At 57.4% G+C, this 14,098-nt stretch overlaps 4 protein-coding genes across 4 annotated transcripts; all 4 read right to left on the reverse strand.

Moving 5' to 3' along the window:
* Positions 1-1,788: 1,788 nt before the first annotated feature.
* On the reverse strand, positions 1,789-3,756 carry TRAVEDRAFT_72353 (glycoside hydrolase; the record flags this gene model as incomplete). Its single annotated transcript, XM_008041274.1, has 8 exons — positions 1,789-2,177; positions 2,249-2,488; positions 2,543-2,643; positions 2,711-2,947; positions 3,075-3,319; positions 3,386-3,524; positions 3,585-3,592; positions 3,655-3,756. The coding sequence occupies 8 exons, from the start codon at positions 3,754-3,756 to the stop codon at positions 1,993-1,995; spliced, it is 1,257 nt and encodes a 418-aa protein (XP_008039465.1). The 3' UTR covers positions 1,789-1,992.
* Positions 3,757-5,939: 2,183 nt separating this feature from the next.
* On the reverse strand, positions 5,940-7,727 carry TRAVEDRAFT_149403 (uncharacterized protein). The gene is made up of 5 exons (XM_008041275.1): positions 7,377-7,727; positions 7,077-7,295; positions 6,585-7,007; positions 6,211-6,516; positions 5,940-6,149 (listed from the first exon to the last, which is right to left on the reverse strand). Exons 1-3 carry the CDS (start codon positions 7,692-7,694, stop codon positions 6,702-6,704), a joined length of 843 nt encoding a protein of 280 aa, XP_008039466.1. The 5' UTR covers positions 7,695-7,727; the 3' UTR covers positions 5,940-6,149; positions 6,211-6,516; positions 6,585-6,701.
* An 88-nt stretch (positions 7,728-7,815) lies between these two features.
* On the reverse strand, positions 7,816-9,195 carry TRAVEDRAFT_168775 (uncharacterized protein). Its single transcript, XM_008041276.1, has 4 exons — positions 8,969-9,195; positions 8,441-8,902; positions 8,139-8,384; positions 7,816-8,084 (listed from the first exon to the last, which is right to left on the reverse strand). Exons 1-4 carry the CDS (start codon positions 9,101-9,103, stop codon positions 7,971-7,973), a joined length of 957 nt encoding a protein of 318 aa, XP_008039467.1. The 5' UTR covers positions 9,104-9,195; the 3' UTR covers positions 7,816-7,970.
* A 1,707-nt stretch (positions 9,196-10,902) lies between these two features.
* Positions 10,903-12,403, reverse strand: TRAVEDRAFT_29369 (uncharacterized protein). Its single transcript, XM_008040900.1, has 5 exons — positions 12,234-12,403; positions 12,153-12,170; positions 11,642-11,916; positions 11,290-11,577; positions 10,903-11,229 (listed from the first exon to the last, which is right to left on the reverse strand). The coding sequence occupies exons 1-5, from the start codon at positions 12,381-12,383 to the stop codon at positions 11,214-11,216; spliced, it is 747 nt and encodes a 248-aa protein (XP_008039091.1). The 5' UTR covers positions 12,384-12,403; the 3' UTR covers positions 10,903-11,213.
* Between the last annotated feature and the right edge of the window lie 1,695 nt (positions 12,404-14,098).

Below are 14,098 nucleotides of genomic sequence, written 5' to 3' on the forward strand. Positions count from 1 at the left end.
AGATATGAGACTACATCCTCTCAAATTCAACGCAGGACCCGCTCGCGCTGTTTCCCGAGGTTTAACGTTTGAGTTCATAGCCTTCTACGCATATCGCGCCTCACAGATGTGAAGCTCCTTGGGCACCGTCTTCTACCTCGGCTCTATCATGTTCTCCCATCTCAGACTGGCTTCACCCATTCGTTGCTGGGCTTAACAACGTGCCTACCTTGTCGGATACATCCCCAATCTCACCAAGCCTCCTTCGCCAATCTGCCTCCTCGCGCTTGTTGCCGAGTTGAGGGTAGGCTTGAGGACCTCAGCATCTAGTGCGTCCTATACTCTATTCTCTCCAACGTACCTAACCTTCCTAACCTGCATAGCACCAAATTGGCGTCTCGTGGACTGGCCGCACATTGCTCTTTTCACGAAAAATCTCCGTACGGCGCCAATCTGGCTCGTTACCACACTTGTGTTCGAACACCGCGATCACCATCAGTCAGGGGAGCTCTTCATGCACGCATTCCCTAATCTACGCCTGTTGTCATATTGGAACGTGGACTTCGAATGCGGACCTCCCCTCGCCTTCTTTCGGCTGCGGCTTCCATTTTTCACTAGTGTTACTGTCCTGCAGCTGTGGGGCTGTCGCTTCAGGTCGTGGAGGGCTATGCTGGATGTCGTATGGGCCTTCCCGAACCTCCACTCGTTGAACATATACTACTTGCCACCGAGGATGCCTGTCATTGTAGGAAGCGTGGATTTATCCATTGTTTGCCAGCACACACGGGCGTGCCGAAACCTCACGAAGCTTAACATATGCGCTTTCCTCAAGGAGGAGGCGAGTCAAACCTCTCTCTCCGACATTAAATTTCACACTACTTACGACTTACTATAATACAGCCTCCTTCGCGTCTGATCCATGGAATGGTTTTTGGTTGGGCTATCACTGAGCTGAGGCTCGGGATTTCCAAATTTTCGGGTAAGTACAGCAACTACGCACGACAAGAGAAGCTAACAGTATGATTAACCCCGAGTACGTTTTCTCAAAGCCGTCGGTCATTTTTCGACAAACTCGCTCCCTTCTCTTCGCTCAATCGTGGTCTCACCTCCGTCCCCAGCCAGCCCCCACGGCGAGCCCGGTTCATACCTTCACGCGATCGCTGCGAGTCGAACGATGCCTGGAATACTAAAACGGATCGTGATCCAGTACCAACACAACCGACAGGGCAGCATATGCTGTCAAGCAGCAGTAGGCCAGAGCGAAGAGGTGAACGGCTCTACAGTGCGGCTGCCAGAGCTCCTATACGGCTTGGAACAACTCACGATTCGCTTTGAAGATTGCGTGGACTCTGACGGAGACCATGTTTGGCATATGTCCGTTCCGTTTTGCCCAGCATGCGGCGAACGTCGTGATTATATGTGGAAGGAGTACAGTAACTCAGAACACATCCATCGTTCGTCTATAGTTCCGTTACTTGATCTCCCATAGACCGGGCTAGAAATCGCCCGAACATCCGCATATACCTTGGCCCGGGTACGCCATACTTACCCGTCCGTCACTATGCCTATACGTATTTATTCGCCAACCCGTTACGTATCCAATCGCTGCTGTAGATAGACGTCTAAACAGTGAAGCTTCCGACCTGCAGCTATGCCTATGTATTTTTTCAAATGTCTACCTGGACCTGATTGGAAGCGCACGGCGACTCGCGTGTGGGCACCCGCCGCGCTTGCAGAGATCGACGTGAATCCATGCTCACATGCAACTCACATGCACACAAAATATCTACAGACATACTCATGCGTGTTGATTCATTGCGTTCCAGTTGTAAGTGATACAATCACCCGAGCCCGTACTAATACACTCTAAGTGCTCTCCAAGCACTCTCCGCCAGCTCGTCTAGCGAGATAAATACCTGCCTCGCGTCATACCATGGCCGAGGCGCCCTGGTGCAGTCAATGCACCGCCCGATGAGATGAGAAAGAAAGAAAGAACGCAAAGTCGCGCCAGAATCAGAGCCGGAAGAAGCGCGAGTACGCGCGGGGCTTGCCGGGTGTGGCTTTGCGGCCGCTAGCCTGGCTGGACTTCGCGGGCGCCGCGGCGGTCGTCGTGTTCGAGCGCGGCAGCTGCTCGGGCGTGAGCTTCAGCGCGGACGCCGTCATCGCGTTCTTGATGCCGAGGTCGAAGCGCGCGTTGTCTGTGGTATCGGCCCGGTGAGCACTAAGCAGGAGCGCACACGGGGGTGAAGCGGCAAGGGAGGAAACGCACCATGTGCAGTCGACGCGTCCCAGAGCATGACGCCGCCGAAGGAGGAGTACTTCGCCTGCGCGTCCGCGACGTAGTCCGCGAGCGTGCCGACGTCGACGTAGCCCTCGCCCGCGGAGTCCGCCGAGCCGGGCGCGCCGATGTACACTTTCACCTTCTTGTTCGCGGACTTCGTCTTCGCCCACGTGTCCCACGTCGCGAGGTTGTAGTCCGAGGGCTGGTCGAGCCCGCAGTAGTTGTTGTCTGCGCGGCACGCCGGGGTCAAACTTTGACATGCGTCACAGGGGGTGTACGTACAGAACTGGACGTAGACGGCATCAAAGGGCGCATCGTTTAGCGCGGCGCCGATGTATGCGTCAGGGTACGGACATTGCGGGGCCGCAGTGATATAATAATATCTGGTGCGATGATCAGCGTTTGTATCAGCGGGCCTTTACGACTGTAGCCGCGAACTGTCGCACATACTTGTTCTTGTTCGTGACATCAATAACAGTTGTGGTGTTCTTAGCCTTGTCGGCGTGGGTGGTCGTGGCGTTGGCGTGTCCGTGTGTGGTGTTCGCATGCAGGGTGGCATTCGCGTGCGCGGTAACGTTGAGCGCGAACGAGGTGGCGTTGAGAGTCGTCTCGCCTGCGTTAGAGCGGATGCGGTTTACGAACGCGGCGTAGTGTGCAGGGGTGCCGCTCTCAATGTCAAGGTCGACTCTATCAAACACAAAGCATCGTTAGCGTCTAGCAAGCGCTCTCCGTGCAATGGCAGCCTGGGTACGTCCTAGGCACGCCCGGACGCGGCGAACATCTCCGACGAGGGTACGGATAACACGGCACTCACCCGTCGAGGACCGCGTCGCCGAAGGGGCGGATGCTGCTCGAGCCACCGAGGAAAAGGTTCCACACTTGGTCCGCAAAGCTCTGCGCCTGCGAGTCGGAGGAGAAGCCGACCTGACCGGTCGCGCCGCCGAGCGAGAGCGTGACGAGCTTGCCCGCGGCCTGGCACGTCTTAATGTCCTTCGCCATGCTCGTGCAGTTCGCGAGGTCCGTGCCGGAGAAGGTGCCTTGGTCCCATTGGTTGCAGGTCTAGATAGGGAGAGGGGATCAGAGGCGTGCAGCGCGCGGGAGCAGGAAGGCGGGAGAGTAACGAACGTTCGCGAAGTCGATGACCGGCTCGCCGCCCGTGCCGCGGAAGATGTACAGGAAGGCGATCGGGAAGACGTCTATAGTGCTGTCCTGGCAGTAGGAGGCGAGACTCTTCTGGTTACCGGAGGAGTCCTGGCCCCAATAGCTGCGGCGGGAGCATTAGTCGGACATGTCTCATGGAGCGCCACATGTGGAGTGCACGTACACAGCAAGCTGCACGCAGAACAGATATCAGACACGAGATGCAAACGGGTGGGGTATAAGCTCCAACGTACATTGTCGTTCCTGGTGAGGTCGAAGGACGCGACACGCTCCACCAGGCCGAGAGAGAGGATGAGGCAGGCGAGGGAAAGCACGCCGCGCATAGTGAAGGTCATGGAAGTCATCCTGCAAGTCGGGGCCGTGAAGAACTGGGAGGGACGGAGGATCACCTAGAGTAAACCTGGCCGGTTGCTCTGCAAGTCCTTTATACCCCTGCTGCTTCGCAGGGCTGCCGGCAATCATCCCGTCCTTTCTCCGTCCCTGAAGGCCCGTTGACCGCGAGTAGTCCGCAGGTCGATGCGGTCCCATAGATCTTTTCGGGTGTCGCCTCGTCCGGATTCTGCGTGTGTTTGTTTCGTGAAAAATTTCTTTTGTTGAATGAGAGTCGTCCCGCGTGGGTGCCATCAGTGCGAGCGCAGAGTCCGGAGTCGTATTGTGGCGCTTCACTTGTGCCAATACGCTAACCATAAGGAATATCGCGTTGTCAACGCCAACGGGGTTGCGGGGAGATGCTCCGTGGGAGGGCCGGGGTACCCGTCCGCGCCTCCAGGCCTCGACCGAAGGACGACGTGGCGGATGCGCGACGCCTCGATCAGATGACAATTGACGCTTCAATTCAGCATTCTCCAGCATAGATTATAGCACGGTCTTCGTATGGGGGGGAGTCACGATGAGCATGTTTCGCATGCACTTACGGAAGATCATTGCGAGAAGGCGGACCAGATGACGGGTGAGAGCGCATGAGGCGGCTTCGAAGGCACCCTCAGAAACCCGGAAGAATCCTGAACAGTCCTCAGAAGATAGAACCCGCAGCTGCTGGGCGCGAAGAACAGACAAGCAGAGACAGGAGCTGGGCCAGGCGCATCAATGAACCAGTGAGGTTGATTTGTCCGAGAGATGTCCCTGGATGGCGCAAGGTCGGGACCGCAAGACGCCGGAGTGGATATGTTTGGGAATGGCGCCCATTCGTGGAGAGCGAGTTAAAATAATTGTGGGGCGAGCGCCAGACGCCAGGACAGCTGTCGGACGCCAGTGGCAGATAGTTAGCATTACGGTCCGCAGTGGAAGGATGGACAGTTACAGATGGGGGCTCGCCGTTGCAGCTCGAACGCGCTGCGAACGTGCCGTCGATGATAGCCCGAGTGGGAATACATAAGCTCAATGTGGTGAGACTTCCGGGATCAATCTCACTCCGTAGAGATTCCAACTGTATACGTGCCTAAATGAGCAGTGTCAACCTCAAAAGTGCAGACATGGCGGCGTCCACTGTTTTGCGTATGATAAGAGCGGGGCGGACTTACAGAGACTCCACATGCACGAGGACAGGGCACATGCGGTGTATGCTCAATGCGGATGCAGCAAGTCGCTCGACCGACCGAGGACGGGCCGACGAACTTGACGCCATAGTGTTCGAACCACGACGCAGAGGGTGGCCGCACTCTTCTGGATACCAATAGGGTTGCACCGCGGGGCAACCGGAGTGCAGTTCCAGCACGAGCCTATACGCTGGAAATTTTGGCTCAATGCCGCTCCGAGAACGCTGGGATTGCTGGCCCTAAAAGCGAAGATGAGTGCGAACGACATACTAATGCTCCAGGATGGCTGGGGCTAGGCTCGGATAACAGGCCACCTGCGTGAGGCCCAAGGTTGTGGATCTCATTGAGACAAATGGCTCCCCCTGAAAATGCACGACTTTCATTCAGAACGACACGCATACCGGCACATTCTGAGAACTTGAGCGTCGGTTACAGGTTCACGAAGCGTCCATTATGAGGGAGATCGTTGTATAGCAAGTAGCGTACAGCCGTTCTTGTCGTTCTGGGGACGTAGAGTTAATGCGCGTATTTGCGCCGCTCAGTATCGGAGTCTCGGGGGCGCACCTCAATCGAATGACATCCGGTAATGCCTATGAGCCGTTATCCATAATATGCCTCTGTTGGAGGGCCGTTAGGCATGTATGATTACTTGGACTTGAGGCCTGATTATCGAGCCACAATATGCTCGAGTCGCCATTCTGACAAAACAATTGGCGGCATCGACTCTGCTGGTCAGAGCGAGAAACATGGCTGTCGAGACCGACGAGAGGAAAGGTTCAGAGGGGCGACTATAGACCGCGACATGGAGACGACGTCGTGGTTGCATTCAGGGCAGTCGGTGCGACCGTGACGTCGTGGTTCGGGGCAGACTCGGGCGCTTGTGCCGCACTGGCTCCTTGTCCAGGTCCGGCTCTTGCCCAAGCTGCTGCACCTTGCTTTGCTTCCATCACTACCTCATCCTCGCCACCCAATCTTGCCCCATATCATGGCTACCAGACAACTGCGTCCTGCTGAAGGATCGCGCACTATCACAGTGCAAGATAACCAGCCTCGCGAAGAGGAAACGCAGAGCGAGGCCGAGTCCTCCGCCGTCGGCACGCTCCGCCTCCGCGGTGCACCCAGGAATCGCCCGCGAGTCGTGTGGCGCGAAGACGTTGTGGATAACGAAGGTGCAGGCAAGAAGAAGTCGAAGAGTGCGTACCGAGCGACCTTGCTCCACAGGGTCCGCCCTGACATGATTTGCCGTCCATACAGTTTGCTGCATCTACCACAAGCCACGGCAGTTCGACGAGTCTTCTTCAGACGAGTCCTCGGACGATGACTCCGACTCTTCCTACGACAGTCGTGCCCCGAGACGTCATCGCGGGCATGATCACGACCATGACCATGATCACAACCACAACCATGACCACGACGATGGCGCCAGCCACGGAACGGCTACTAGGGATGGACAAGGCAGCGGGGTTGTCCACGAGCTGGAAAGTGATTCAGATAACGTGAACGCGTATGAGCGTATGCCTCGCAAGAAGCCCAAAAGCAACAGCGTTCCCCACAAGAAATGTGAGTTTCACCCTGCTCACAGTCCTCTCGTCTGCGCTCAGGGCTGACCATTTGTTTTTGTCCCACAGCTTAGACTCGTTCTACCGTGTCTCCACATGCTTGGACAGTGCATCGTGTGTACAATATAATTCTCCGACGACGCTGACTGTACAACTGGAGCCTCTTTTTTTACAATCCCGTATATCTCATTCCAACCCCAGTCTGCCCTTCACCGGCTCAAGCTCGAACGTATCCCAGAATTCCCTGCTATCCATCGCGCGTCCGATCACCTCCGGTGCGCGCGGGAGGGCTCTGATCCCCTCCTCGCGCAGCAATTCAAGAACCCAGCGCGGCTGCTTACCCTCCTCGCCCCACACCGCTGCCAGGTCCCACCAGTCATACACCCGCAGGTCCGTGAGGAGCCAGCGCTGCCCCACCGCGCGGTCGGGGTGCGCGTGCACCGCGAGCACCGCGCGCGAGACGTCGAGCCCGTGCATCATGTGAACGCTGCCCTGTACGTTTTGGAGACTGCGTCAGCGTCATGGACTCACAACAGGATGCAGCGAGAGGATCGCCCGCACCTTTTGTTTGAGCGCCTCCTTAGTCGGGGCGACGCGCGAAACCCAGTTCCGCGGCTGCCTTGGTCCACCCCAGAGTCCGCAGAGGTTGAGCACTGTCGTCGGTACTGCGGGCGCGAGTGCAAGAAGCTCCGTCTCCGCACTCGCGCGGTCGTTCGTCTCGTCGAACTTTGAGTGACGGTCGGTCCACACATGCCCCTGCGCGCGCAAGGTAGGCCCGCCCTAAGAATAATGCGCGTAAGCACGAGTCGCAGCACCATACATATTTCGGACGATCACGCAGAATGATTTTGCAGTACTCACGTCCCAAATGCCCGTCGATCCGAGCTGCACAAACGCCGTCTTCGGGCCCTCCGGGTGCGTCTCCTGGAACAGTTTTACGAGCCGCGCCGACGCGCCCGCGACCTTGATAGGGAACGTGATCAGCACGGTGTGCGCGTGTGGCAGTGCCTGGAAGGGCGCGGGGTTCGTCGAGTGCGGGTCAAACTCGAACGCGATCGTGCCGTCCCGTCCGGCGCGCGAGGTCGCGGCTTGCGAGATGCCGCGCTCCGCGCAGAGGGGGATGAGGAACGTGGACGTCCACCCGGCGCCGAGGATGAGGATGTCGACCGTTGAGCGCATCGTGGCAGAGGTCGTGGTGGTGCGAAGGCAAGGAGCGCACCGGTCAGAATGGGAACCCGAATTCTTTCGTGAACCACGATGTCGTAGTGGGCGCCTGTACATGGAGGCGGACTCCGATGGGTAACTAGATTGCATTGCGTATATATGGTAGTGAGGACATGCGTGTAAGTACTTTGCGACGACGTAGAAATACATAATGGAACAGGCAAGAAGGCACTCAGTATAAGCGTCCGGGTGGGCAGGGGCGGGTGTGGGGGTTCCGCCGTCGATACTCTATCATGAGATTTCCTCCATCTCGTCGTCATCCGAGTCGTCGTCGTCTTCGTCCATGTTGGCGTCTTCCGCCTTGACTTCGTACCCTACAGGGATGGGAACGTTCTCCGCTTTGATCTATGCCCAAGTCAGCACAGCACACGACAGTACTCGTATAAGCGAGATCCTCACCCCCTCTCCTTTGTAGTTGGCCAGCAGCTCCCACGAGCCGTTGAACTCTCCACTGCGATGGAGGAACGCAATCTCGCTTAGCACCTCTTTGAGGTACGCCTCGGGTTGCTGCGTGCGCTCGCGCAGGACCTTGATCGACCAGCGTTCGCGCTCCTGGAACGCACGGAACAGCTCGTCGAGCAGCTGGTCGCGCGGCATACGCGCCATGCGCTCGAACTGCCCTTTTTGCGGCTTCGGCTTCGCTTTCTGCGATCGCATAACCTGTGAGCTAGACATACGTAGACGCTTGCATGTATACGCACGACGAGGTTGAAGCCCGCATGGTTCTTCGCACCGCTCGTGAGCATGTTGATCTCGCCACGCCCACCCGGGTGTGCATCCTCGATCCGCATCGTCGTCCGCTTCGGCGCGTTCGCCGCGCGGTTCCGCTCCTTCAGCTGCCTTCGGTAGCGCTCCGTCAGCGTCGGGCGCATGTTGCACTCGTGCTTCACCGAGCCCGTCAGGATCGTCGTGCGCGCGCGGCTCGCCGTGCCAGGCTCCTTCTCGCGCTCCGCGATCACGATCTGGTTCTCGACGTCGTGGTTCACCATGTCCATCTCGTACTCGTCCGGCTCCTCAGGGTGCTTCGGGTCGGGGGGCAGCGTGAGCACGATGCGCGGGCGCCGCCCGAGCGACGACTCCGCCTGGTGGTAGATGCGGATGCTGGCAAGGTGCACGCCCTCCTCGTCGATCGCGGACCAGCGCTCCATCAGGTGTCTGGGGATCTTCAGAATCACGCGGGGCAGCAGCTGTGGGCGGGCTCGACGAGGCGGCGGTCAGGGTGGGCGCACCTTCACCAGCCAGACTTTCCCGAGTCCGGCGTCCATCATGAGCGGCTCGTCTGGGTCGGGCTGGTTGTCGTCGTCGTGCCCGCCGTTCATGGCGTCGAACTGCTTGCTGTCCTCATCCATGGCAGCGGCTTCCATTGCGGGCGATCGAGTAGAGGAGAGCTGGACAAGTTCTTCTTGTATAATGCGCAGTTAGATGAAGAACAAGCAGACCGGACAACAAAGGAGAGGAGGTGGTGGTGGATAGAGGACGAGCTGTGGCGACTCGCGAGCTGCAGCGGCGATGTGTAAGCGCCTGTGATGATCGGCCCGCGCTTCGGCACCGCACACCCGCTAAAGTTAGCCGAGTCGAAAGCAGAATCCGGGAAAGCATCGAGAGCGTCGTTGACTCGAGTAGAACGTGCCACGCATGCATTGTGCTGTCTGCTGAGGATCGGGCTGGTAGGATATATGTAAGTCGTAAGGCCGCGCAAGCACGGCAGAGCCCGCTACCGTCATTCTATTATATATAGTGATACGGCAACACAGTCACGGCACCTAGGATTTGACATCAAGTAAAGAATTGTGATGTCGGTACAGTATGATATCATCATAATTCACGAGATGAGGTCTTTACTATTACGGGTATCCTAATGTGCAGATATTTTCCGATGGTATGACATTGTACATTGCGAGTACATATGAAACAAGTCAGAGAAGACCGCGTGCCACAAAGAGACACAGTCGGAGTATCGCACAGATATATATGCGACATTGCAAAGGGGTTCACGTCGTGCAAAGAGAGTCGTGTCGCCTATTCACACCGAGCGAGGAGGAGGGTGTCGCGCGAGGAGTGTCAGGGAGTGTCGCGCCGCGTACAAATGGTTCGTGTCATGCACAAACGGGTTGCGAGAGGAGTTCGTCGTGCGAAGAAGTAGGCGTCGCGCCAATAGAGTCTAGTCGCGCCCAGCCTAGAATCGTATCGCGCGAAGGAGTTCGCCGTGTCCGCGCACAGATTCTGTGATGCCTCGTGCAAGGAAGAGAGCGTCGCAAAAAGGAGCAAAGCGTTGTGCAGGGATTAGGCCGGAGCAACAGCATTGTCAAGAGTCCATCACCGGGGAAAGCTAACACATCATATCGTAGACGGATAGCTGTGTATATGAGGGGGGAAGGGTGAAATGGGTTCTCGTACTACCCGTCTGCCATGTACTACTCACCTAAAACTATGGTAAGTGGAAATATTCTCGAAGTGTTTCATGACCGTGTCGAGCATCCCGTCGGCGTGATTCTCCCACTGTTCAGAAGCATACGCATGCTTCCACCTATGTATATAAGCTTTATCATGAAGGCAATCTAGGAGGATCGCAGAGGACCGTGACGCACTTTGACATTGTTTCCTTCTCGGACGGCGGCCACGCTTGCGGGACCCTATCATGCATGACGCGGTTTCCTGGCTTTTGGATGTCGCACATGAATGGTAGTCTTACCAAGGAGTGTACATCCGGCTTCGCAATGTTTTTTTTTGAGGTTGGAGGCCTGCGCACGAACGATAGATTGGCAGTGCACACTCAGCTAGCACGCGACGCGCGCCGAAGACTAGCTCATGACCAGTTGTTGAGCTGGGGCTGCTTGATCGTAGATAGACGGTATGAAATCTACGAGTTAATACCATGCACAGGGCGTGGCGGTTGTACCCCAAGCTCGACCCTCCGAAGTTGTGAGTGAGTGAGATGGGCGGGGAGCGTCTGAGCACTGCCAGTCAAGCCTCGAGATCAGTTTGGCGCCCTTGTTCCCACCGTGACTTTGAGGCGCCACTCGCATACAACTCGAGTAAAAGAAGACTTAGTATGCATGGGATCAAAGGAGTGGAGCTCATCTGGTAAGAATATTTAATCTTTTGCAGAATTTGTGACAGCATCTCCTCCAAGACCCGCTACTAGGTAGCGGGAATCTATGGTGTTCATTATTCAAGACGTCGTAGCGGGTGGTGATACATCTGTAATACAAGTCGAAGATGCGGGGTATAACTTAGGTCATATGGATGGAGCGAAACGAAGTGAGCGGAGGGAAGTATGCACAGCGCGAAAGTACCGGATGACGAAGAGGCGAAAGCGACCGGGAAAGGGAGTGCGCGACGAACAGAGCGGCAGAGAGGAAAGGGGGGAGTCCGGGGAAGCGCGAAGGCAGGAAGCGCGAAGGCACCCGGTGCATCAGCCGCGCAAAAGACGATCGACGTCGGGGGGAATGTCCGGAGGGCCGCATGGGCAGCTCACCCGTAGACGACACTGTAGATCATGACGTCGTCAGTATGTGGGGGCGTGTCCGATGAGCGCATGTCAACTCACCCTCTTGCCGTCGTGGATATCGGCTTGAAGTCTGTCCGGCCGGACTCGACGTAGTGTTGGAGGACCTGCGGCCAGTCCTCGCGCATGTCCCACGAGATGCGCGAGGGCGAGTCGACCTCGACAGGCATCACCTGGCTGATCTCGCCGCACTGGATGATGACGACGACGCAGCCGATGCCGCCGCTCTTGCGGCACCGCTCCTCTCGGCGCATGATGTCCTGCCCGACGAGGGGGTCGCTATCGGTCACGTACGTCCTCGGGACAACGTGGGCACCCTTGATCGAGAATCTAGGAAGTGATTGGCGTCAGACCACAGCCCGTGTACAGGTGTATAAGGTTCCCAAGTACTCACCGACGCAGGGAGTCCGACGCTGAGTGGCGGTAGTTGAGTTCGATCAGGAGGGCGTTTTGGCGGATGTTAGAGGGCACCCGCTTGAGCTGGAGCGCCTGGAAGCCGGCCCAGCTGAGAAGGGAGGAGTGGCCGGACACAAACTTCCGGAGGCCCTTAACGAGGCCCTCGTCCATCGCGCCGGGGCCGGGTTGCTGTTTCGCAGACGAGATCTGCGAGACGGTGTGTTGGCAGATGGGCTTGTGCGATGGCCAGTGGGCCTTCTGGCAATCCTGAGACTATAAAGACGGGTAAGTCACCGCGCTCTGGTATCCACCGGGGGCCGCCGTCCGTGTAAAGCCCCGTTACACGTTGATCGCACACTGGATGCCGCGTGTGATCAATGTGCACCTACGGTGGCACAAGTTGAGACACCGAAAGCACAATCGGACTTTGGCAACGATGTGCTTTCGGTGTAACATCTCGTTACATATGCGCATACCCCCGGTGTATCGCATGTGATGAGGCTACTCACGCAGTACTGGGTGATCATCTGGAGACGCGATCGGGCGGGTCAGTGAATGCGATCGGGACGGAGGCACTGGAGGGGACTCACGCAGCCACCGCAGAGTCTGAAGCGACCGATGTGTGGTTGCTCGACGGTCCCGCACTGGTCGCAGATGCGATATCCGCGCTGCTTAGGGGGCGCATGGGCCGGAGCAGTGAAGTAGTTGGCGGCAGCGGGTTGGGCGTAGACGGCAGCCATTTCGGAGAAGAGGGGGTGGCGGATTTGGATGGGTGAAACGAATCGGGAGTGAGTCGTGCTGACTCTGCCATGGCGTCCGCATTTTTATAGCACGCTGCATGGCTGGAGTGAATATTCGGAGGTGCAGATGGTGGTACGCGGAAGAGCAAAGTCGCGGCGCTTGTGGCCAATTGTGATCGGTCGGGCGTCTGAGGCTGCTGCCTGCCGGATCGGGACGCGATGCGCGTCTTGTTCTTTTGTTTCTGAACTCACGCGTCGAGCCTCGCGCCGACTCACTCCGCCGTTTATTGTCTCGTCCGCGTTCTCGAAAGTAATATCCCACCGAGCCGCCCCTCTACACAAAAGATCCATCGACAGCGTGCATACGCCGACGTCTCGCATAACAAAAAGCTCGGCCCGCACCACTTTTTGTCTTGTCTTCGCTCTGGCAACCACTCGCACTTCTCGAAGTCTCTCCGTGCCACCGCCATCCAAGAAGGATGCTCATGATGCCTCGAGTCGGCATCTATCAACAGTGCGGTACTGGTTTCGCAGGGTTCTCCGCCCCGCTCAATCTTCGCGCACTGGTGCTCAGGCGCAGATCCGAGTACACCTCAGGCTCACCATGATGCACGAGGCTCGACTCTAACTCGAGTGAGGGAGATTGCTCCAAAACTCCGTATCTCCGACCCATGGGTCCACCTTCGGCAGAATTGGGCATCGCACCTCCGCAAGTAGCCCGCCCCATACCCAAATGTAGCCAGTGGGCATCCCGAGAAGATCCATTCCGCGCCAAGGGAGGATTACGGATGCTGTAATCTGCACGAGACTGCGGTAACACGTTGACGGAATCTTGGAAAACTCACTCTGCGGCAACAAGACGCGCGTCGCCCGTACGCTGAGCGCTGATCTTCCAACAAGAACTGTTCAACGTTGAACCTACTACACGTAACACGCCGCCGGCTCTTCTGACACCGAACCACGACGTGCTGTGCCTCTTCCCCAACACCCGCCGTCCACCCATCACGCGTCGACCCCAGCCCTCGAACCTTGCACGCCAGCGGGCGGTGCGCCAAGTTGGCATACTGAACTCCTGCGAGGTACGTTCGCATCAGCCGTGCACCGCACGTATTCAAATTGCATCCATCTCTGGAACACCATAAAGCCACAGAAGCTCACAGGCCTCGGCGATGGCAGAAGCTTCGTCCGAGTGGCCAATGCAGGGTCGTGCACACTGCATAGTAAGTTCGGATAAGGCGTGGCGCGGAACCTTGGAAGACCGCTACAGACAGACAGAGGGAAGGTGCGGGCTTCTGGTAGGTTCGCCCAGTCCGTCAGCTGCGACGCGACACCACTGGGACTAGATAAGCTCGTAGCGCACAGCTCATCGTGCGCCGCGATATGTGGAGGCGTAACAGCTGTGCGAGTGTATGGCGTAACTGGTGGAGTAAAGCCTGATTCACCTGGTTCACTTGTGCTTGACGCGCGCTCTCATTGCAAGCTCCGGCTGGCGTTCACTGCTCTGATGCTATGGAATCTCCGTTGTAGACATGAGAGCGGCTGCACACGAATGGTATTTGTATCACTCAGATGGGCCATATAGTTTGCGTTCGCTGACGGATTTCCCCGACGCCTTAGCAAAACACGCCGCACCGTTTAACCTCGTGTTCAAACGGTTCGTAAGTTCTCCTTGCTGTGTAATTCACTCCGGTATCCCAGGAGTGAGGATCGTCAAG

The sequence above is a fragment of the Trametes versicolor genome, assembly GCF_000271585.1.
Source record: "Trametes versicolor FP-101664 SS1 unplaced genomic scaffold TRAVEscaffold_7, whole genome shotgun sequence".
Taxonomy (NCBI): Eukaryota; Fungi; Basidiomycota; class Agaricomycetes; order Polyporales; family Polyporaceae; genus Trametes; species Trametes versicolor.

Coding starts and splice junctions, on each gene's coding strand:
- TRAVEDRAFT_149403 (XM_008041275.1), bottom strand. CDS start 7,694: ATGCGCTCAACGGTCGACATCCTCATCCTCGGCGCCGGGTGGACGTCC. Junction 7,296..7,376: donor GATCGACGGGCATTTGGGAC/GTGAGTACTGCA, acceptor CATTATTCTTAG/GGCGGGCCTACCTTGCGCGC. Junction 7,008..7,076: donor AGGAGGCGCTCAAACAAAAG/GTGCGGGCGATC, acceptor CAAAACGTACAG/GGCAGCGTTCACATGATGCA.
- TRAVEDRAFT_168775 (XM_008041276.1), bottom strand. CDS start 9,103: ATGGAAGCCGCTGCCATGGATGAGGACAGCAAGCAGTTCGACGCCATG. Junction 8,903..8,968: donor GGAAAGTCTGGCTGGTGAAG/GTGCGCCCACCC, acceptor GTGATTCTGAAG/ATCCCCAGACACCTGATGGA. Junction 8,085..8,138: donor CCAACTACAAAGGAGAGGGG/GTGAGGATCTCG, acceptor ACTTGGGCATAG/ATCAAAGCGGAGAACGTTCC.
- TRAVEDRAFT_29369 (XM_008040900.1), bottom strand. CDS start 12,383: ATGGCTGCCGTCTACGCCCAACCCGCTGCCGCCAACTACTTCACTGCT. Junction 11,578..11,641: donor GCGTCGGACTCCCTGCGTCG/GTGAGTACTTGG, acceptor ATCACTTCCTAG/ATTCTCGATCAAGGGTGCCC.